The following is a 23,606-nucleotide window of genomic DNA, read 5'->3' as shown; positions in this document are numbered from 1 at the left end:
TTTCAAATCACCCAGCTTCTTTAGATAAGCTAGTTCTTTTTTGACCCTTCAAACTCTACAAAAATCTAGGATTTCACTATCTCTTGGAACTTTCCAGAAAGCCTTACCTCTATGACCAACTTCTTAAACTTGCATTGACTTTTTCTGGCTTTACATGGATTTCCTCTGTTTCTACTTGTGATTGCAATCTTTCTTTACTCCTACTCAGCACATAGTCATGGGCATATTTTGACAGATGTTAGCCAGGTAACACAAAAACTCCCTTTCAGTTCCTCTGTCCAGTCCAAAGCTTTTGCCAAGTCTTGATGTCTGAAATCTAATAGTCCTTGCCTTTCATCAAAGTGTTTAACCCTACATCAGGTGGAAAATCTGTGCCTGAAGGAAAAGCAAAGTTTTGGCTGCCAACCCCTGTATTACATCAGTTCCTGTGAAAGAAACTAAGCCAGATTGCTCGTGGAAATGAGGATATCATCTTGATTTCACTTTTTCTTGACTTTAATAGAGAGTATGATGGAATAATGTACCTGCAGACATTCATCAAGGGTTCCTGCATTTTCCAAGCATGGCTTTCAATCGGGCAAAAATATTCTAAATGGAGTATCATCATCTATCACGTCTTTCTGAAGAACATTCCATTACTTTAAATATAAGTAGGTCAGCAAAAAAAAAGTATTGGAATTGACACTGAACATTGTTCAAAAAACAAAGTATGTACTGAAGAGTTCAAAAGCAAGTTACCCACCGGAAGTTCAAAGGCTTTCTTTCTTGTTCTCTTTCCAGGAGCTACAAAATCCAGCTTACTCTCAGCACCCAGTATAGTCAGCATGTTTGTACCAGCACCAGAAGATTTTGCTGATGACCAGCCTACGATGATGACAGACAAGTAAGCACTTGTATATGTCTTTGAATAACTTTGTCATTTGAGACAAACCACAGATATAAAGGGCTGATTTGAAAAAAGCAATGCAAAGCTGCAATTTGCAATTAAAGTGAAATCGGTATCCGCTTCAGAAGATTCCCTTAGAGTTTTAAAGCAAGAGTCAGTTGGAGAATTAGATACAAAAGGCGATAAAAGGGAAAAAAATATTAAATGTGAGAGAGCTGAAAGTGTACTCTCCGACTGAATCCACACATCCCAGCATACCGCTAAACTGTTGGGACGATAGTGTCTTCTCGGCGTGATTTCTGATGTCATTGCGCCACGAGAACGGAATCGTAGTGCGATGATGTCAGAAATCACACCAGGAAGATGCTCTCGTTCCGACAGTTTAGCTGTATGCTGGGATGTGTGGATTCAGCCTCTGTGTTAGATTTGTGCAATAGTTGAAGAGGACTCTGAAAAATTGGGTACTCATATGAAATTTATATCCTCACCCCTGTTTATCTCCCATCCTAATTCAAGAACACAGAGAAGCCAGTGGAGGAAAGTTTCAGTGTTCTTATACATTCTGTGTTGGACTTTATGGCTCTCTTATACACAAGATTAAGACCAAACATGAGAGCTGATGTAGGATTCGAGAGACACTCACTGATGTGGTTTTCCATTTCTTCTATTTCCCTGTCCCCCTTGATCTTTATCAGGCATTTGGATTCACCCATTTGAAACTATGGTGTTGTCATTGGACAACCCCATCCCTTGTAGGGAGCTGCATTTGAATTCTGTCTGCTTCATAGGTCTCAGATCTTGCAAAGCAAAAGGTGTCGTGAATGTTTGGCCAACAGTAGCAGTGGTTGGAATAAAGTGGCTTGTAGTCACCCAGAAATGTGGTTGTTTCCTGTTTCCCACAACTTGCAAGCGGGGTTACACCAGCATGACATTGTGGTAACACCATGATTTTCCATGGGGGTGGGGGGGTGGGATTTCTGCTCTGTGAATACTTATCCTGTGCTCCCTGTGGGGGAGACACTGCTGGCAAAGGATTGTTGAGTCAGTGCCTGTTGCAGGTACCTCTGTGTATGTGGGGGGGCGGGCGGGCGGTATTTGAAACAGCTGAAGTTTGAGACAGGGAATCCTGTGCCCTTGATTATCTGTGTGGAGAATATTGTCCATGTCCCAGTAGGAAGCATCACTTCAAACAGTTATTGATTCCCATTTGTTTGGTTATACAAATAGCTATGCTTGATGGTCTGGCAAAAGTGTGGATTATGCATTGTATGTATATATAGCATTCCCCAACAGAATTTATTTAGGACGTATAGATGTATTCAATTAAATATACATTAATCCTCTCTTAGAGTAAAATGCATAATCTTTTTTTTTAAATGAAAAACATTCTGAGAGGTAGGTTTGTGGCGACACATGTGGTAGCCAGTCAGCACTATGGAGCAAAGAGGAAGAATTGGAGGAGCCATAGCTCCGTGGCAGAGCATCTGCTTGGCATGCAGAAGGCCCCAGGTTCCATCCCCAGCAACTCCAGTTTAAAAGGGTCAAGTAGTAGATGGTGAAAGACCACGACTGGAGAACCTGGAGAGTTGCTGCCAGCCTGCATAGACAACGCTGCTCTTGGTAGACCATTGGCCTGATTCACTGCAAAGCAGTTTTGTGTGTTCAGCAGTTGTTCTCCTGGACTCAAGCTTTGAAAGAGGATCGTTCATTTCACCAAACAAATGAATATACTTCTCTAGCAGCCCCACAGGTTAAGTGATACATGTTTAAGAGCAACCTCAAACTATCCTTCACCCCAAGTTACCCGATCTATAACATTTTTAGAACTATGCTTCTTGGAGATGCTGTGTTTACATATTTCGATTCCAGCTTTACAGAGAAATGGCAATGAAATTAGATTACAAGCACTTGTCAGTTCAGGAAGCAGTAAGAAACTTGAATTCTCTGGCATCTGGCCTTGGGCTCTAACCATTGGGAAGACTCCCAAAGCATATATAATACACTTACCCCTGATGGGTGAGATCTTGCATAATTCTTTGATGGAGCTGGAAGAATGAGCACTTTGCTTTATTTGGGGAAGGTAAATGACAAATATCCTGTGTGATTAATTTATTTCAGCCCATTGGTCTGGTTGTTTTCTAAAAGCTTTGGCAGCAGGTAGTGAAGTGGGCTAAATGAGATTGACTTTCATGACCTTGCTGGCATTTTCTCCTGCTGTTATGGAGAGGGGAGAGGAAAATTGCCTGTACAATCCCATTAAGTTCAAATATCACAATCTGTTGGAGACATTAGCCAGTGGTTGATCAAATTAGCCCAGCTTTCCCATTGGGCCACAGTGTGCTGGTTTCTCAGGGTTGTTTGTCTCTTTATATGGCCTGGCAATATTCTGCCTCATCTCTTCTGCATCTGACATGTCCCTTAAGATCAGGCATTAAAGAGCCTTGGCACCACTTCCCAAGTTGTCTCTTGACATTGTTGGAGCATCCGAGGCAACCTGTGGGAATCAGAAGGATATTTTTCACTGAAGGAAGCTGAAACTTGACTGCTTTCTCGGCAGTCTGTTCTTTACTTATTTCAAGACCAGGGTTTATTCTGTTCCTTGTAACTGAAGTTGCGTGAGGAATTATGTGACACCATTTTGAATGCCAAGATCTGTTTTTCATTTTTTTTCTTTCAGGTGTCATGATTGTGGAGCCATCCTGGAAGAATACGATGAAGAAACTTTAGGTCTAGCCATAGTGGTTCTCTCCACATTTATTCATCTCAGCCCAGATCTGGCTGCTCCGTTGTTGCTGGATATTATGCAGTCAGTAGGGAGGTAACAGTCCCTTCCTTCCATCTTTCCTCTGCCTGTTGGGTCCTAGAATTCAATACTGTGGAGAAATGGGTTGCCATTCAGAGTGAGTGCCTGGGTTGCAGTAACAGTTGCTGCTGTCGCTTAAATGGGCTGATATGATGCAGGATGGAGGGACTTGAGACTGCCTAGGGCTTGATGGTGGAGAATTCTGTATAGGGGCCACTATAAACATCACACAGGCAATGAAATGACTGCCCTTCTCTTTAGCCTCAACTCCACAGCATAGGAAGAAGAATGATCTGGGCAAGGGCTTTTTTCTGGGAAAAGAGGTGGTGGAACTCAGTGGGTTGCCCTCGGAGAAAATGATCACATGGCTGGTGGCCCCGCCCCCTGATCTCCAGACAGAGGGAAGTTTAGATTAAGTTTAAATAAACTTCCCTCTGTCTGGAGATCAGGGGGCGGGGCCACCAGCCATGTGATCATTTTCATGAGGTTCCAGAACTCCTTTCCACTGCATTCCAGCTGAAAAAAAGCCCTGATCTGGGCCAAACTGATTAGCAGAAGACAAGGTGTGGCCACTGAAAGTGACCTCCCTTGTTACATTCTCTCCTGTCTCCAGTAACATGCTCGTGAGATGCCGTTGCCATGTTGTAAGTTATGTCCCCCTTCTCCAAATGCTATCAGTCACTGAGTAGCAGGAGATGGAAAACATGTGATGTGATGACATCACACCACAGTTGAGCAACAGCTTTGCTATGATGAGAGAAGGGAAATGGCAATATGGGGAGGGCCTCCATTTCCAGGAACATTTCCATGATTGCCGTAATGCATTGTTTGGCCTTCTGTGACCATCTGGTTGTACATTGCCCACCAGTGCATGATAGTTCGACCCTGATTAATGCCTTTGCTGCAAGATGCTTCAGCATTGTTTCACCAAAACTGTTCCCCTGGTAGCTTTAGCTCAGACAGGATAGACAGACTGGCAACCACAAATGCCTTCAACGAACACTGATTTTTCCCCCCAGGCTTACACAGTTATTTGTGCCCTTGGCCAGTTGAATGAATTGGGAAGCACAGTCTGCTTCTGAATAACCCAACATCCATAAATTCAGCACCAGTAGAGTCCATGAGAAGCCAGAAGCTCCAGAAGATCAGCTTTCAGGGCACAAAAAGGGTGGTTGGTGCATGGCCAGAGAATGCCATGGGATTTAGGGCAGCCTTAATAGGCATGTGGTTTTACTTGAGATACAGATCTAAATTAGTGCCTTCAGATTTCCATTATCACAATACAGGACAGTAAACAGAATTTCTAAGAGTTTTTGCAAGACTGACAATTCATTATTGAAAAGATGGTTTAGTTAAGGAGAGGAAGAATTTCTGTATTGGATGTGATTACCGTTCTGACTGTCATTTTCACTGGGACTCTACTTAATTTGATTGCATCAATCATTTCAACAGTTGCATTTTAGTAAAAATAGAGGCTTTTATTTGACAGGCTTTTGTTTTGTTTCCCCCCCCCCCACTAGGTTGGCTTCAAGCACCAATTTTTCTAATCAAGCAGAAAGGTACAGTGCAATCAAAACAAAGTTGTTGCTTTAAAAATATCTGTTGTATAAACCAAACTCCCACTTATGATTTCTTTCCTATGGGATTATATGTTCATTTTAAAATTTTGAATTAAAAATAAAGGAAATAAAGGACACATAAATCCATGTGGATTATCCATACCGTAAAACCAAATCTCATCTTGGGCGTTTTTCTGTGGCTCGCTATTCACACTTAGGAGAGTTTAGGAAAGAAATAGGAACTCATTGATGTCACGAGAAGGTCTTGACAACCATATATTGAACTCAAGGCCTGTTCTCACAATGGCTTTATGCCACTTGATATCCTGCAATGCAAACACTGAGATAAAACCAAAAATCTCAGACCACAGAGTTATTTTTATTGTTGTTGTTGTTTCTATACCCCCATATGTGAGAAGACCCCTTCATCCATTTAGATACATTCATTGACGTCTCATCACTAGATTATTCAAGTAATGATGGATGGGCACAACCCCCTACCCTAGCTTATTTCATCATTGATTCTGTTCTTTTGAGGTTTTTCAGAGAATTCCTGGGGAAATCTTGAATATTCCCCAGCCACTAGATGTCTTAGAGCTCAGTATGCAATCTAGTTTCATGGAAAAAATTGGGTTGGATCCAATGAACAATGGATCTCCTCTCCCCCACTGCAGCCCTCTGTGCTCCCCCCCACCACCACTTGGCATGGGGGGAATTCAGTGAGGAAGGGCAATCAGGTGAAATCACATTGTCTACCTGCAGAACTTCTTATGCCAGTAGAATCCCATCTGGTGGAAGAGAGAAGAGTGGTAATTTGTCTATTCAAAAGATCCAGCCCATTGCAATAAAGGCAGTAAGAGGTCATTGGGCAATAAATGAACAACAACTATAGTTTGTTTCAGAGGAAATGGCAAACCATGGTTGTCGCTTCATGACCAGAACTTAAAGGATTTACAGATTTCTTGCATGATCCTTCCTTCTCCGACTGACATGCAGCAAGGTATTAGTTATTTCTAGGTTTGTAGCAAACTATTGTTGGGCATTACAGCCAAATAGAGAAACTATGATTTGTGCCTGCCATGAAAACCAGGAACCCAAACTGTGACTTGTTTCCAGTCTGAAATCCTGTTTTTAGGGAAGGTGGAAACCATACTTTGCTGGTACAAATGTAACAACAAACAGTAATTAAATTAAAAACTTAACTAATTATATCCCAATAACATGAGGTGAGGAGGAGGAGGAACCATGCAAGCCCAAAGGCTTGTTCACATCCACACACAGACACACACCCTGGCTTGTTCGTGAATAGCAAACCAGGGTTTGTCATGACATTTAAACCAAGGTGTTGATTATGTTGTACTCTGAACCAATCATTCAGAAAAGTCTCTACAAGACTCCCAATCCACTGCAACCCACAGACTTGTATGTGTTTTTCCTTCTTCTAAAACCACTACATCAACTCTAAAACATTTGTGCTCAAAGTACCTTTCTTTGAGAATATGCAAAGTGAGGCTGTCCTTTTGTGATTCTATGAATTAACTTCTTTTACGCCGTAACCCATTCATCATGGAATTCTGTCTGAATAAAAAGAAATTGATCATTTTTGGTTATTCCATTGCAGGATATTTGTTTCTCTCTCATTTCACCTTTTTCTTCTTTGCAGCATGATGATCCCTGGGAATGCTGCTGGTGTGGCTAAGCAGTTTCTCCGCTGTGTTTTCCATCAGCTGGCTCCCAATGGGATATTTCCCCAGCTGTTTCAGAGCAACATCAAAGGTAATAGGCAATGCTTAAGATTTGATTCAGCCACCCTCCACCACCTCCCTGCAGAAAAAGCATTGAAAAAAAACTATATTGTCATTTTGCAGATGGGAGTTTTTTACGGACTCTGGCCACGTCTCTCATGGATTTCAATGAGCTGAGCTCCATAGCTGCACTGAGCCAGCTATTAGAGGTTTGCTTATTATCTGTTTAACTTTTGAATTGTGTATTTTCTCATCCTGTTTAATATTTTCCTGCTTTTGCTTTGATCTTAGTAGGGGCCAAACCAGATGAGACACTGGGAGTTCTATGTCTGGAGCTCCCAGTGTTGGGGAGGGCAGTTTAGACAGTAGGAGGTTGATGCATGTGTTAAACCTCCCCCTGCCCCCACAAATGCTGTTTTCCTGATCTAAAGGACCCCGGGCACCTGATCATTTGAGTTTTTAAAAATGCTTTGTGCTTTGGATACAAAACTCTCTCGGTCTCATTTGGTTTGGCCCTAGGGCTAAGCCAAACCACTCAAACCATTAAGGGATGGTGAACATCCTCTTTGTTTTTCAATTTTCTACGCTGTTGAAAATGTTTGCTATAAAATGGCTGCCATGGCTTACCTTCAGTCATACAGTGAAGTTCCTTGGCGAGGGGAGCAGCTGCCAAAGCAACATTTTTAAAAATTGCACAGCCAAGTAAATCTCTAATGGCCCATCAGAAGACCTGCTGGGCAGAAGCTCCACCTGGTTCTGCCCACTTTCTATAAACATTGAGTGGGCACCAGGAAAGGTATCAGCAGGTGCCATTGTGCCCAAGGGCATGACACTGGGGACCCTTGCCATAACACACCAAAACAAAACACCTGTCTGCCTTTTCAAGAGAATGAGCTCCAGGAGGATAGCAGTGTGTATCCTTCTTCTCAAGGCTGAGGAGCTTCCAGTTCCTCTGGGACTGGATGGCAATGGTGCAGATCTTTCAGTCAAAGTTTCGAAGTTTCCCTTGATGGAAGCTTTTGAAGTCCTTTTTTTCTTCAAGCTTTTAAAACACTTATTTTTTTAAAAAGAGATTCAACAAAAATTCTAAATTGTTGAGAAAGCCATTCGCTCGGCTGACATGAAAATGAAGAATTTATGAAAATTAAATGCAGTGCTAGTAGTTTTGGGTGGCCTGCTTCTCACTGATTTCATCGAGACGGTAATCTTTAAAATTAGAGCTCCAGATCCCCCCATTCCTCCCAGTGATGCCCCAAATACATTGAATTAGTTGTCAGATGAGGGTAAAATTTAGTATTTATTTGTGGGATGATGTGAGATCCTAGTTTTGCATCATCTGTGCTGTTTGCTAAGTGACAAATGCTCTTCACTCTTAAATCTTCCATTGAATTTCTTCATTTTCTTAGGGTTTAAACACCAAAAAGAATTTACCAGCAGGGGGAGCAATGCTACGCTGCTTGGAAAACATTGCTACCTTTATGGAAGCTTTACCCATGGATTCCCCAAGCAACCTGTGGACCACAATCAGCAACCAGTTCCAGACTTTCTTTACAAAACTGCCTTGTGTTTTACCACTTAAGGTACAGCCTGTGCAATCTAAGTGGGGATGTTTTCTAATCTGGGTGTCCTACTTGCAGTTTGTGGGCTTTGAATTATGATTTGGGAATGAACTGGTGGCTAAGAAGGCACCCTAAATCAACTTGTTTCTAAATTATGGCAGGGTCTCCTTACATTTTTTGATGGTATTATTATGATGGTATTGGTTTCTATAGTAGGGAAGAATTAATTGGGGAAAGGTTCTTTGCAGGAATTTTAAAGTCCGAATAACTCAGTTTAGCCCAAGCTTGTCAGAATTTGGAAGCTAAGCTGGGTCGACTATGGTCAGTAGGTGGATGGAAGACTTCTAAGGAAGACAATGGTTGCTACATTAAAGAAGGCAATGACAAATCACCTTTACTTATCTCTTGCCTGGAACACCCCATGAATGGGGGTGCTGTAAGTCAGTTGTAACTCAAAGGCATGCTGTTCTTTTAGTGAGTAGGGAGCAAGGGCTGCTTACTGATTGTTGATGCCAATTTTGGTCATCGTAAAGTGGTTCTCAAGTCTTTGAAGCAGATATTGGTGTGCAATTTGGGTTCAGAATTCAGAGAGAAAGACGGATTTTTGCCAATTTGGCAAAATTTGGCTTTCCTGAATCAAATTCGGACAATAAACAAGTGTATAATTTATTCATCACACATTATTTATAAACATATAGCTGAGCAATAGGCTGCATTTCATGGCCGTTTCAGCTGTTGCCATCAAGCTGCCCAGAGCCTCCTCTCCCAGCTTACCTGGTTCCTCCACCTCACTACTCACCTGCAAAAGAGTTGCAAGATTCTAGTTTAGTGGCACCTTTAAAGACCAACAAGGTTTTCAGGGTACAAGGTTTTGAGAGTCAAAGTTCTCTTCATCAGATGAACTATCTGCAAAAGAGATGTGACCCACGTTTGGATCTCACCCACAATTTGAGAACCACTGTCCTAATCTAATTTTGCTGGAAATTTTTAGATTCTGCAATGTCCAACAACACAATGTTCTCTGCCTGGAGGACCCTGAATTGGGTGGAGAGGTGGTACAGAAATGTTTTACATACATACATACATGTTTCTCTTACTCTCACTCTCTTTGAGCTCCATAGTCAAATGGGGATTGAGCCACACTGGTGCTCTCATTAAAGAAAGATCCTAACCTCTTTTTGTATCCTCTCTATTTATCTTCAGTGTTCTTTAGATTCTAGTTTAAGGATAATGATCTGCTTGCTGAAGATACCCACCAGCAGTGCTGCCAGGGTAAGCGCCAAAATATATTTTAAAGCCTCTCCTAATTCTCAGGTTTTCTTTACCCCTCTGCAGAGAGGATACTGTGGCGGAGGGAACTTTTCAAGGGAGATACAAGTCTCGGAGTCTATAATGCATTAGTCTGTGGGAGGGGTTATATTCATCATGGAAGTGGGAATTTATATCTTCCTAAGAATGGGATTTCTTTTTTTAAAAAAAAAGCTTCAGTAGACTTACCTAGAGACAGATTCTACCATTTATGGGTTTATCCCTGCTGAGGTCAGAAATGCTTTTGAGCTTGTTAAGGGCTAAAGGTTTTTGTAGCAAACACTGGCTAGAGAAGGATATATTTTAATGCTTTGTTCCTAATATATTTAATAACTAAGTAATAACTAAGTAATAACTTAGTTTAATAACTAAGTAATAATGTATTTAGTAACTAATAACTAAGGTTCATATCAGGCATCTTCTGGAGACTTGCAGCTGACCATATGAACCCAATTCCTTTGAAAAACGTTGTGTGTGAAGTGATACTGAAAGTTTTGTCTGCAGTGGTTGACCTGTGTAACATGGCCCATGTGCTCATGCAAGCCATCCCTCGATGCTGCTGTAATCATCAAAGGATAAATATGTATGCCTGAACTGGTCATAGGAATCCAAAGATTCAGCTCTAATTTCGAGGAGTGGAAGAGTTATTTTTACACTTCGGATAAAAAAAGAATAAAATGTTGCTCATTGTTCTGGCCTGTGCTCATTCACTGAGATGAGCTTTGGAAACTACAGGGCCACATTCTGTCTTTTCCCCTGGGAATTTGCCTGGGGGGGGGAATGTTTCAGCATCCCAGGAGTTCAGTTAAGGTGCTGGCTGGGAAAGCCCTAAGTGTCAGTTCAGCTGTTAGGCTGGATTGGTTTGGACAGCTGCAACCTGCTCTCATCTGGGGGAAAGGATGGGGGGATGTTTGGTTTTAATAAGAGATTTCACAGTCCAGGCCATCTTTGCTGTGAAGGATGCAACACACTAAAGTTTCCTCAATCTTGATTCAATTGCAGAGTCTGTTGGAGCCGTTTTCAAAACTGCTTAGTTTTGTCATTCAAAATGCCGTCTTCACCCTGGCCTACTTGGTAGAACTGTGTGGCTTGTGTCATAGAGCTTTCACAAAGGTAACTAACTTGCGGAGCTGGTTTATTCCATCTGTAAATAGGGGCACTCCATATTAATTCCCACAAGCCAGGCTGAAATTAAGACAACCGTTGCAATATGTGCTTTTAAAAAGAAAAGAGAGATGCTATGGTATTCTGATGTTGAAATTTTGCAGAATGAAGCTTGCCTGCACCAGACTTTGATAGGAGCCCTAGAAGGGTTTTTGCAGATATTATGTTTTACCTCTTTGTTGTGGGAGCTGGAGAAAATTCAATAACGAAATGCAAAAATATACCACAGATACCTGTAGCCTAGCTAATACATGTTTAAGCAGTGGCAATAATAGCAGAAGCACAACATGGTGACAGATGGCAAGTTCTTGGGGTAAAATACCTGGGGTGGGGTGATAAAAATGATACAAAAGCATAACATATACCATCCTGTTTCAATTACTGTATACTGTACAGATTTTAAGTCCTGTTATTCAAGTGGCACATGTCATAGATCGGTGGAGGCTGTCTCACTTCTGGTTCATGTAGATTTGCTATTCTGTTCAGTAGGATGCAGATCATAACAGTAGTAATTACATTAATAATGATAATGCTACATAATAACATTCGATTTCTATACCGCACTTCAGGACACCTTAATGCCCACTCAGAGCAGTTTGCAAAGTATGTCATTATTATCCCCACAACAAAACACCCTGTGAGGTGGGCGGGGCTGAGAGAGCTCCAGAGAACTGTGACTAGCCCAAGGTCACCCAGCTGGCCTCAAGCGGAGGAGTGGGGAATCAAACCTGGCTCTCCAGATTAGAGTCCCATGCTCTTAGCCACTACACCAAACATGTCGTGCTGAAATTTAATCACTGGAACTCCAGAAGTGTTGTTTGGTCCCAAAATGGGGTGGATATTGATCGAAAATGGCATTTACACTTAGGCTATTTTAAGCTTCAGTGGCTGGTAGAAGATCGGCACCCATGTTTATTGTCCTTTTTTCTCCACCAAGGCTGAAGGAGGCTGGCAAAGGAGGCATTTTCCATTAGGGCTGAAGGAGCTAACCCTCATTCCCTCAATGCTGCCATCCTTGTTCATATCTATTGCAGTTTAGAGCCAAATAACACATCTGGAACACAGTTTCAGAATGAGTCTAGAGAGCAAAGCAGGATCCCTTTGGCAAGTTCCGCCTCTGACAGCTGTACAGTCATTTAGGGTGCAGAGTACTCCGGCATCTCATGTCGTTTGGCCCTTAGTCTTTTCAGAGCATGTTTGAAGTGCTTAGAATGCTTTCATTGATTATTGCAGCAATCCTTACAACAGGTCTATAAGGCAGGCCAGTATTATTATCTCCATTTTGTACACAAGGGGCCTAAGGGAATGAAAGACTGTCCAAGGCCACTTGGGAGGAGTTTAGGGCTGAGGCAGAGTTCAAACCGGAGCGACTACTCAGCCACTACACCACATCTGCTGTCGCTGGTAAAGATTTCAGTTCTTCCTCCACACCCCACCCCTTTTTAGGATCATGTGAAAAAGATTTATATACATTTGATGCCTTCCCTGGTAGCAATAACCTGCTGGTTCACGTGTGCCAGTTGAAAAACATCAGTTGGGCTGCTCTTGTCCTCTGGGCCTTTTCTCTCTGGATTTTTATGTTTGCTGCAGATTATCATGGTAGAGATGCCACTCGATTGCTGAGTGCTGCTTCTCTGTCTTGCCTGATCCTCACAGCCTCCTTGACATCACACCATTTAGAGGTCAACGTTTTTAAAAATAGAAGCAGCCAACTATTTTTATCCAGTCCCCCGGGGGTGGGGGTGGGGGGCTGGAATATCTCCTGCTTTTCACGTCTCCGCATGGCAAGGGTCCCCATGTCAATCTGATCTTTTTTTAAATATCTGAGTTTGTTTGTTTTTCCCCCCTCAAGGCTCTAATGTGATTTTTCAATGTCTGCATTGTTCTCAGCTGAGAACAGCTTTCCCTCCCCTTTCTGTGCCATTATGACCTCGATATCATGCTTTCCTTCATTTTCTGTTGCTGTTGTACACTGGTGCGCTGTGGATTTCTTATCTGCTGAAACTGCTCAAGTCGAATTCCCCAGCTCAGAGTTTGAGTGATCACTCGGGGTACAGACGAAGCAACTGCTGTACAGTATTGAACTGGACATTTCATGATGCTGACACTGGCGTGAGCAGAATGTAGATGGCTTTAAAAGGGAATCTGGCAGATTCACTGAAAATGGGTCCATCAATGGCCATTAACCATAGTGAATAAAGGGAACTTCCATATCCGGAGGCAGTAGACCTTTGAATACAGTGCTAGGAGGCCTTGGCTTTTATCAAGGGAAGGCTTTGGCCTCTATGTCATTTCTGTTGGCCCTCCAATTGGTTGGCCGGTGTGTGAAACAGAATGTGGACTAGATAGACCACTGGTCAGATCCAGGCAGGGCTGTTCTCATGTTCTTACATTAGGAGCAAATCAGACTCATCCTCAGATGATGTAATCATGGTATTAAGTCCATTAGGCCTCATATTGTGGGGCTGGGCTTGCTCCATAGTGGTCGATTTCAGAAAAGTCAAGTTACATCCACACCATGTTGGATGTGGTGCTGTTGTTGCCTTATAACAACAATTCCTGTGTAGACAGGACTATCTAGTCATAAATGATTGCTATAGTATAATATACAATGAGGACGAATATATACAGCCGTAGGGAGGGGGGTGGGGTCATGGCAGCAAGCTGTGACCTGTGCTTGGTTGTTATTTATCATCATCATAATAACATTTGATTTATATACCGCCCTTCAGGACAACTAAATGTCCACTCAGAGTGGTTTACAAAGCATGTTATTATTATCCCTACAACAATCACCCTGTGAGGTGGGTGGGGGCTGAGAGAGCTCTGGAAGAGCTGTGATTGACCCAAGGTCACCCAGCTGGCTTCAAGCAAAGGAGTGGGGAATCAAACCCAGTTCTTCAGATTTGAGTCCCACCACTCTTAACCATGATACCAGAGTGGATCTCTTGTTTTATCTAGTGGTGGAGATGGCCCTCAAGTTAGAGCTGACTTATGGCAACAACTAGCGGGGTTTTCATGGCAAGAGACTAGCAGAGGTGGTTTGCCTCTGCAACTCTAATCTTCATTGAAGGTCTCCCATCCACTTACTAACCAAGGCCGACCCTGCTTATTTCTGAGATCTGATGAGATCAAGCTCACCTGAGCTATCCAGGTCAGGGCTTATTATTTACCAAATTTGTGGCCTGCATTTCTGTCTTCATCAGGGCCAACAAGGTGGCTAACAGATTAAAAACATATATAATAAAAACATGACATAAAACCCATTAAAACCAAACAAAAACACATCATTAAACAATTAAAGCTTAGCTAAAATACACATGAAGTACAATAAAATACTTATGCAAAAATACAATTAAAATATTGAGCAGCAAGGATTGATCACTGAGGAAATGCCAAACAGGTCGGTTATGTCAAGATAAGAAGCCATTTTCCAAGCTAGAGTGAGATGGTAGTAAGCGTTTTTTGCCGCTGCCTTAACTTGTTTTTTTAGTAGTAATGCTGGATCCAGTATAACCCCTAGGCTCTTCACCGAGTCTGCAAGGGTCAAATGAACTCCATCGAAGGTGGGGAGTACAATGTTTTTCAAGATCTCAACAAGCATCACTTCTTGTCTGGGTTCAATTTTAATTTGTTATTTTTAAGCCATTTCACTACAGCTATCAGGCAGCGATCTAAGCTTTCTACTGCATCCTGCAGGGACCTGGATAGCAAGATATAGAGTTGGGTATCATCTGCATATTGATGACATCCCATTCCATAGCTGCAAATGAGTTCTCCTAAAGGTTTTACGTAGAGGTTGAATAACATGAGAGATAAGATTGTGCCCTGCAGGACCCCACAAGATAATTCCCATTCTGGAGATAGCTGATCTCCGACAGCAACCCTTTGAGTCCGTTCCATGAGAAACGATTTAAACCAGTCCAAGGGACATCCTTTGATGCTCACTTCTGTTTCTAAATGCCTCAACAGGATGACATGGTCTACCATGTCAAAGGCTGCAGACGGATCCAGGTGGAGCAATAAGAAGGCATGGCCTTTGTCTATATTTAGACGGATCATCCACTAACGCTACTAGTGCCGTCTCTGTCCCATGCCCCGGTCTGAATCCAGACTGGAAAGGGTCTAGAGCGCTAGAGTTTTCCAAGAAGATCTGGAGTTGGTCAGCTACTGCTCTCTCAATCACTTTGCCCAGAAAGGGCAGATTAGAGACTGGGCGATAACTGGCCACATCAGTTTTGTCTAGAGATAGTTTTTTAATTAGCAGATAGATAACTGCTTGTTTGAGCAGCTGGGGGAAGATGCCCTGAGTTAGTGACTGATTTACAATAGATCTCAGTGGTTCACTTATGTGATCTTTACTTGATTTTAACAGCCAAGATGGGCAAGGATCAAGCGCACAAGTAGTGGCTTTCATAGATGCTAGGATCCTGTTAAGGTCTGTCATTGTAATTGGTTCAAAGCAGTCTAAATATAGGCCAGATGGTGTACTAAGCATTTCTCCTATCTCGTTTGCATTGCATCTAGCATCTAGATCAGAGCTTATTCGCGCTATTTTATCAGCAAAACTTTTTTATTCTTTTCATGCTGCACTGCCTTCACTTTGGCCTCCTACATCTTTAGCATACCATATTGATGGTTCTGTAATTGTACTGCTTCATTATTCAGGTATTTGGGATGTTTATTGCCACGTATTGCTTTGTAGACCCCACTGGGTGGAAACACTAAGCATAAAATATGTGAATAATTTCATCCTTCCATTCTGCTCAACTAATGGCTGCATGTGTTCTGACATCAATAGCAGGGTCCTGAGTTCGGCTCTGGACTCCTCAAGAGCAGGCATCTGTACAGCAGCTGGAGGCTGGGTCTGGCCGCCAGAGCAGCACTGAGGGTCAAGGTAGCAATCAGGGTTTAGCTGGGCCCACGTTCATGGAAAGAGCAGAAGCACCCTGGCCATGCAAACTGATTGAACTGCCAAGATTGGTTCATAGCCAGGGACTTAAATGTCTTAAAGAAGCCCCACCTGTTCTTGGGCTTCACCCATCCCAGTGGTCCAGGTCTGGCCTGACAAGAAAAGGATCTAGCTGCTATGGGGTCTGGCAGCATCACCTAGAGTCGAGGCTTTAGGACAGGCCCTTCAACCTAGGCCTTGAATCTGGGGACCCCGGGTCTGGAACTCCAGGTCTGGACTCCGGGTCTGTTCTCTAAGTTTTCTGAGCTTTTATGAGGTGCTCCCTGGCTCACCCTGACCCTCCCTGGATGCGGAGCCTGCTCCTGGGGTTTGAGTTTAGCCCAGGATGGTTTCTGACAGCATGTTCCTCAAGGAACCTTCATCCAATGCAAGCAACATGCTCTTTTGCTGGCTGAGCAGAGTGGCAGTATAGAAGCCAAAATAAATAATCAAATAGAAGTGTTTACTTTTGGCTAGACATGAGAAGGAAAAGCCGATCTCCTCTTAAGTGGAAACACTGCAGCCGCTGGTCCTCCTATCTTTGGTCTAATCACATATTTAAGACTCCTGAACTTCCTGTTCCTCTTCTCTGGACTCTAATCTCTTTATCATTGACTTGCCTCCCATCCATTTTACAATGTGCACAGTTGTAGCACTCATTGAGGACAAGGGTTCCCTTTCAGCGCTGTGGGAGCAGAAAAGTGGTTCACGCCTGATGCATTTCGAGGAAAGTGCAGAAGAATATGGAATCACATCCAAAACTTATGCCTTATGACAACCTATCAATTGATCTGCATGGCAGAACATTAGATGTTCTGTGACTAGCACAAAATTTTGCACTTTCGTCTTTAAAAATGTCTATTAGTTTTCCATTTCTTAATTGATTTTCTCTGCCTAGCTATGATAGGATAGAGAGTCAGTCTACATACATTGCATGTATCTACCTAATGATTCTTCAATGATCAGATAAACCAGGAAATTGCCAGTTATCAGAGGAATGTCCTCTCCTTTAAGAAAAACTCAGATCAATAAATTGTAGGGATTTCTGGTGTATCTCCTTGGCCAATAAATGTACATGTGTTTGTGTTGGAGGGAACGTCCCTCCCTATTTGTTAATTTGTGTGTTCTTTAGAACAAAATAGTCAATAGAATGGAGCAGATGTTATTGACACAGCCCTTTGCAGTAGAACTCATTCCCTTCCCTTGTGGAACAGATATCCTGTCACACTGGGGAAAGGAGCTGTAGAAATTGGGCAGAAGCGTAAACATATGTAGAGGAGGAGGCCAGGCGGCTGCAGAATGTGGTTCCCCAGAGGGGACGGGAATGTACTTGCTCTTTGAGGTAAACATAGACCTCACAGGGTCCCCTCCCCACATCTTTTGGGTTAGTATATTCAGTCAAATCCGGTTTTGTTCTGTTTTCCAGAGTTCATTATCAGCAGTGCTTCTCATAGTCACTACTAACCTTATTCTTTTCTTTGTTTTAGGAAAGGGATAAGTTCTATTTATCCCGCAGTGTCATCCTAGAGTTATTGCAAGCTCTGAAGTTAAAGTCACCTTTGCCTGATACAAACTTGCTGCTCTTGGTGCAGGTACAAAGGAGATTCTTTTTTCTTTTGATTTTTTTTCAGATCTCACAGTAATTAGTTTTAGTGCCTTGACTCTTCTGTATCAAAAAGACCTCTGAGCTAATCAAGCATTTCCAGAAGGTGTTTTAAATTTAAAACTCAGGCTTATTTTATTTAGATTTGTACTCCCATAATACCTGCTCTGCCTGTACATTTGTTTCTCTCTCTCTCATTTTTTTTTACATTTCCAACTACAATGGAGAACAGCCATTTTACAAATTAAATTACAGCCGTGACAATAAAGTAATGGATAGAGCCAAAATCCCGCTTCACCTAGTAGAAAGGCCATACCTCTTGCATGGGGTATGTGTAATTTTTGCAGATTTCCCCTTCCCACTGCAAGACCCCCCCCATGATGCACTTTGCACCATTTTTGAGGGTACCCCCAATTTCCAGGCACCACATTTCAGGGAGGGGGAAACTCTGATCTGTTTGCAGTCCTTTGGATCCAGTTCAAGAATACAGAGAAAGCTACGTTATCTGGCACTTTGTTATCTGGACGGTTCAGTTAACTGGAACCTATAACAGCTAGGAGTATATCTGGGGCTGGAAGGCCTGTCCCTGCACTTATCAGTCTCTGTAAGAAAGAGGGAGAAATACCTGCATTCCTTTAGGATGCATGGAGGAACTGGCAAGGCAGCAGCCTAGCCAGATCAAGATAATCTGTGAGTGCAGCTTACTGGGAAAGATAGCCTCACTCTACCCCAAGGTCTTCAGCCTAAAGGAGAGAAGAAGAATATAAGGTGCTTGCCAAACCATTGCCCTCTCTTTGTAGCTTGACACAATATGGCTAGCAAAACAACATCACTAAGGAAAGGCCAGAAAAGAAATTTGTGTTGATAATAACCCAGATATTGGACACAAGGAAGAGGTCTTGAAGAGATGCATAAGTAAAGGGATAGGAACTATAGACTTTACTACTATGTACTGTCTGTTGCTGTAAGTATAATCCTACTGGAGAGTTTTATAGTGTTTATTATGTCAGTCTTAGAATGGCTAGTGCTCTGTTTTAGCATTTCTTCAGCTTTGTATTAGATTCTTGCTAGTTTTTAAATCTTTGCAAATTTATATGTATTTACCCTATTACATGTTTATTGAATTTTTTGAATTGACTATACTGACTCACTCTGTGTAATATGCCTTGTGAGAAAGGACAAACCTTTTTGGTGGTCTCAGTTGGCTACTGATGAAAAAGGAAGTAGAAAAGATCTTCTTCTTAGGCTCCAAGCCATACTCTTCCATTGCAGCAATTGTGAGGGAGCAAATAATGAGACATGCAAAAACATTCCTTTAAAAAAGAGATTGGCTGCATTCAAACAGGTTTCCCCACCTTCTCTTTCCTAACTAGCTAAGACTGCAGTTGAAAGGACACGGATGATCACATGAGCAGTTTCAGTCTCCATGGCAATACCCACTGCTGCCCACCACTGGGGAACAATATTAAATAAGATTATAAGGATTGCTCTTGCTGGATCACACTATTTGCTAATCTAGTCCAGTTTTCTGCTTAGAATCATAGAATCATAGAGTTGGAAGGGGCCATACAGACCATCTAGTCCAACCCCCTGCCCAGTGCAGGATCAGCCTAAAGCATCTCTGACAAGTATTCATCCAGCCTCTTCTTGAAAACTGCCAGTGAAGGGGAGCTCACCACCTCCCTAGGCAGCTGATTCCACTTTTGAACTACTCTGACCATGAAAAAGTTTTTCCTAATATCCAGATGGTACCTTTGTGCATGTAATTTAAGCCCATTGCTTTGCGTCCTACCCTCTGCTGCCGGTCCAGTGGAGTGCCGCAGGGCTCGGTTTTGGGCCCGGTACTTTTCAATATTTTTATCAATGATCTGGATGAAGGAGTGGAAGGGCTGCTCATTAAATTTGCTGATGATACCAAATTGGGAGCGGTAGCAAACACCCAAGAAGTTAGAATTAAAATCCAACAAGACTTGCACAAGTGGCCAGCCAGATTCAGGTCTCTGAATGCCTGTTAGTAGGGTAATATGATTTTTAGATTTTTCTGCAAAACTTGGTGTACTTCCAGGTCTGGAGAGAAATACTTCTTCTCTGTACCTGGCCCCATTCTCCAGGTTTTTTTTTTTTTAATCTGCAGGGAAGTCAGGTTTAGAATGAGATATATGCCAACAGTGAGAGTTGAGAAACTTTGGTATATGCATTTGCAATAGTGCCATGTGGGCCCTGGATTCCAGGAAACTCTGGCACAGAAGCTTACTTGAAAGGTATCTTGTGAATTGATGGAACAGTGTTTGATGGAGTCAGGCCACTAGTCCAAGCTAGCTCAGTATTGTCTGCTCTGGCTAGCAGGGCTCTCCAAGATTTCAAGTAGAGAGGTCTGTCCCTCATGCCAGGGACTGAACTGAGCATGAACCCAAGGAAATAGCCCAGAATCCTCCACAACATGCTGGTCTTTCATACAGATGAATTAACATTAAACAGTTTAGCTAAAGATAAGAATTTGAAACCTCTGACATAGCAGCTCCTCCAAATGAGCAGAATCTCTGCTCTGGTCTTATTCTTCTGCCACACCTGCATTGAACCCTGAGCTGCACCAAAGGTGGGAACGAAACCACACAGTAGATGTCACACACTTAAAGGAACACATTTTTAAGCATGGCAACCTGGCAGGAGCTGTTCTCCAACACAGAATGACTGGACTGGCAATCGGTAGCACTTAATCACTTTGCAATGACAAGGAGCTGAAATGGAAGTAGCCAGGATGGTCCAAGGTGTGATGCAGAGCTCTGCAGACTTGCTCCTTGGGTCACGCACTGTTTCATATGATTGACAGCTTCTTTTTCCTCTGATGTGCCTAGCGCAGCACTCAGGCATGTGTTTCTGTGAGTCGTGGTTTCTTCATAGCCGAGGCACATTAGTCAGAGAAAATAAGCAGTTGTCAGAAGAGCGGAAAGTAAATGTTGATGCTTTGAATTACATGGGGTTTAGAATTTCCTTTAAAACAACTATTATGATATCAGTATTTCAGTGAAAGTAGAGGAAAGAAAAACCGGTCCTGGGTTAAGAAAAGGGTTGATGTTTGCAATTACAATTTAGTTCAATCTCCCTTAATTAAAGGGGGAAAGTAGTGTTGTTTTTAAAAGGAAGGGAATTTATGTGTCAAGGGACTGGATGCCAGAACAGGAACGCTACACAGAACAAGAGTGTACAGGGAATTACTATGGGTGTTGCTGTGCTTTGGAGGTGACCTGAACCTTTCTGTGGGGTTAGAGCCTCTCAGGGAGAAGAGAAGAATTTGGACTACTCCCCTCTACCCAAGACTGACCTTTTCCATTTAGATGATTAGGCGGAGAGGACAAAACGAGATCTTTGTAATATTTCTGGGTCCACAGATCAAGACTACCGGAATGAGGAATGGCTTAAAACAGCTTTGACGTGACGAGCCGCTAAAAGATCTTCAAGAGCTGTCTAGGAACAGTGGTTCCCAAACGTCTGAGAATTTTAGGGATGTATCAAGAGGGAATGTAGAAAAAAATAATTTTCATTTCCCAGCAATGTTTTGATACTCGTATGTAAGTAATAGTCTCAATTATGGTTAGAAAGCACAAGATAAAAGAAGATAACTGAAGCTATGTAAGTCTCATTGGTGCTTAGACGGAAGATTTCCCAGGAATCCTTTGTCTGCTATCTTAAATTCTGTATCCAAAGGAAGTCAAGAAACAACTATTATCAATTGAAAGGCCATGTTGAACTCTATCTATGTGACACATTTAGTGATACAGGCCAAGGAGTCACTAGAGATGACAAAGATAGCAGTACGGGGGCTGAGTATTTTCTTTTAAAGAGAGATCCATTGTGGGCTGTGTAGCAAAGGTATACCTGACATGCACATTTGATACCCACATTATTTCCATATTACTCATTGTTATCAGTTCTGGTAGAGACAGAAATGCCTAAGAAAAATGAGAGTAACGTCAATAGGATTAGTAAGATGAAAAGCAGAATAGCTAAATATCAAGAAGACAGAAGTAATGACTCCTGAGGAATTATGCAATTTTAAGATTGACAATGAAAAAACTAAAATTATTAAGATTTTCTATTCCTTGGCTCAGTTATCAACCAAAAGGGAGACTGTAACCAAAAAATCAGAAGAAGACTGAGACTTAGAAGGGAAGCCTTGAAGGAACTGGAAAATATCCTTAAGGATAAGGAAGTGTTGAGGCAACCACAAACAAGATAATTCATAATTCCTCGTGGCTATGTATGGATGTGAAAGTTGAACAATGAAGAAATCTAAGAGCCGAACTAAATGTGACGAGTTACTAGAGTTCTACACGTGTTTGCTTAGCTCAAGGTTTGATGGGAAGTGTAGGAAGTGTAGGTCCTTGCAGCTTTAAGTTTAAGGTTTACAGAGCGGCAGGGAGAGAAGTGCAGGTGTGGGGCTCTTGACGGATGCCCACCTTCCCCTCCACTGGGTGTGTGTGGGGGTTTCAGGGCCCCTCTCTTCCTTCCCTTCCCCGCACAGCAGACAGGGTGCCTGGCTGCTGCTAACTGCTAGCAGGGCTTTGGGCAGGACTAGGCAAAGAGGTCAGAAGACAGGGTGCCCGGAGCATCACTGCATCTTATCCCCCCTCACTTGCCCAGCCCCTGCCTGAAGCTGCACGGCCCAGAGCTGCATAGCCCGGCGTTGCTGTGCAGAGGCTGGGCAAGCGGTGGGGGAAAGATGAAATGATGCTCCAAGCAAGCAGGGGGAAAGGCAGAGCGACTCCGGGCTATGCAGCTCTGGGCCGCGTGGCTTCAAGTGGGGCCCGGGTGAGCGGTGGGGGGGATATGCAGTGACACTCCGGGCTCCTTTCCCACACTCTCCCAGAGTATTGCTGCATCTCCCCCCAACCCTTCTGGCAGAGTGATGCTGGGCTATGCAGCTCCGGGCCGTGTGGCTTCGGGTGGGGTCCAGGTGAGGGGGGAAGATGCAGCGATGCTCCGGGTGCCCTGTCTGCTGACCTCTTCGCCCGGTCCCGCCTGAAGCCCCGCTAGCAGCTAGCAGCAGCCAGGCACCCTGTCTGCTGTGGGGGGGAGGGGGGGGAGGGGCCCTGAAACTCCCCCCCACACCCAGTGGAGGGGAAGGTGGGCACCCATCAAGAGCCCCGCACCTGCACTTCTCTCCCTGCCGCTCTGTAAACCTTAAACTTAAAACTGCAAGGACCTACACTTCCTACACTTCTCATCAAACCCGGAGCTAAGAAGACACGTGTAGAACTCTAGTAACTCGTCGCATTTAGTTCGACTCTAAGAGGAAGAAGATTGATTCACTCAAATTGTGCTACTGGAGGAGAGTTTTATGGATACCATGGACTGCCAAAAAGACAAATAAGTGGGTTCTAGATCAAATAAAGTCTGGATTCTCTCAAGAAGCTAAAATAACTGAGGCTTATGGGTTCAGTCAGATCCACAATCTGGATTCCACTTCCAGTTACAAATACCTTTGGTTGGAGTGAGGTGCATGAGTTTGGAATGCAGACTGTATTGTCTGTGGTTTTAAATCTCCATTGCTTCTAAAAATAATCAGTGTGCAATAAAGTAAGACTCGTACTCAATGAGAAAAAAAGAAAAATTAATAAGAAGACTTTTGAAAAGATGCACGGGGATGACAAGATTGCATCATGCTGCTGAACCATGGCAATTTTTAAATGATTACGTTCTCCTCTAAATTCTCCTCTAAAATGCCATTTGCAGCCATGGGTTGGAACTGTGGCTATTGTAACATGTAGTTTGGCTCTAATTGTTTTACTCTTGTGTGAAAAGCTGCATTAGGAATAAGTTGATCACTTTTGTCCTCAAGTTGCTCAGGGTAGCATGCATGGTTCTCACCTCCATTTTGCCTTCACAACTACTCTGTGAAGTAGGTTAAGCTGACTGGTCCTTTGGCCACCCATTGTGCTTCGTGGATGAGTGAGGATTTGAACCCAAGTCTCAGCACTTATATGCTCTGTTCATCACACCACACTGGTTCTCAATGAAAGGGCTGTGA

At 42.9% G+C, this 23,606-nt stretch overlaps 1 protein-coding gene across 3 annotated transcripts in view; it reads left to right on the top strand.

Moving 5' to 3' along the window:
- UNC79 (unc-79 homolog, NALCN channel complex subunit) overlaps positions 1 to 23,606 on the top strand; it is a 145,572-nt gene that overhangs the window by 101,949 nt on the left and 20,017 nt on the right. For all 3 annotated transcript variants that reach the window (XM_054972102.1, XM_054972101.1, XM_054972103.1), the window contains 9 exons: positions 781 to 883; positions 3,564 to 3,704; positions 5,210 to 5,248; positions 6,912 to 7,024; positions 7,117 to 7,202; positions 8,400 to 8,573; positions 9,756 to 9,824; positions 10,863 to 10,973; positions 17,463 to 17,567. In XM_054972102.1, the coding sequence (XP_054828077.1) occupies positions 781 to 883; positions 3,564 to 3,704; positions 5,210 to 5,248; positions 6,912 to 7,024; positions 7,117 to 7,202; positions 8,400 to 8,573; positions 9,756 to 9,824; positions 10,863 to 10,973; positions 17,463 to 17,567 (941 nt within the window). The remainder of the gene's footprint in view (positions 1 to 780; positions 884 to 3,563; positions 3,705 to 5,209; positions 5,249 to 6,911; positions 7,025 to 7,116; positions 7,203 to 8,399; positions 8,574 to 9,755; positions 9,825 to 10,862; positions 10,974 to 17,462; positions 17,568 to 23,606) is intronic.

This window comes from Eublepharis macularius, chromosome 2, assembly GCF_028583425.1.
Source record: "Eublepharis macularius isolate TG4126 chromosome 2, MPM_Emac_v1.0, whole genome shotgun sequence".
Lineage (NCBI taxonomy): Eukaryota > Metazoa > Chordata > Lepidosauria > Squamata > Eublepharidae > Eublepharis > Eublepharis macularius.
The sequence above is the reverse complement of the archived record's forward strand: the minus strand, read 5'-3'. Positions and strand labels throughout refer to the sequence as shown.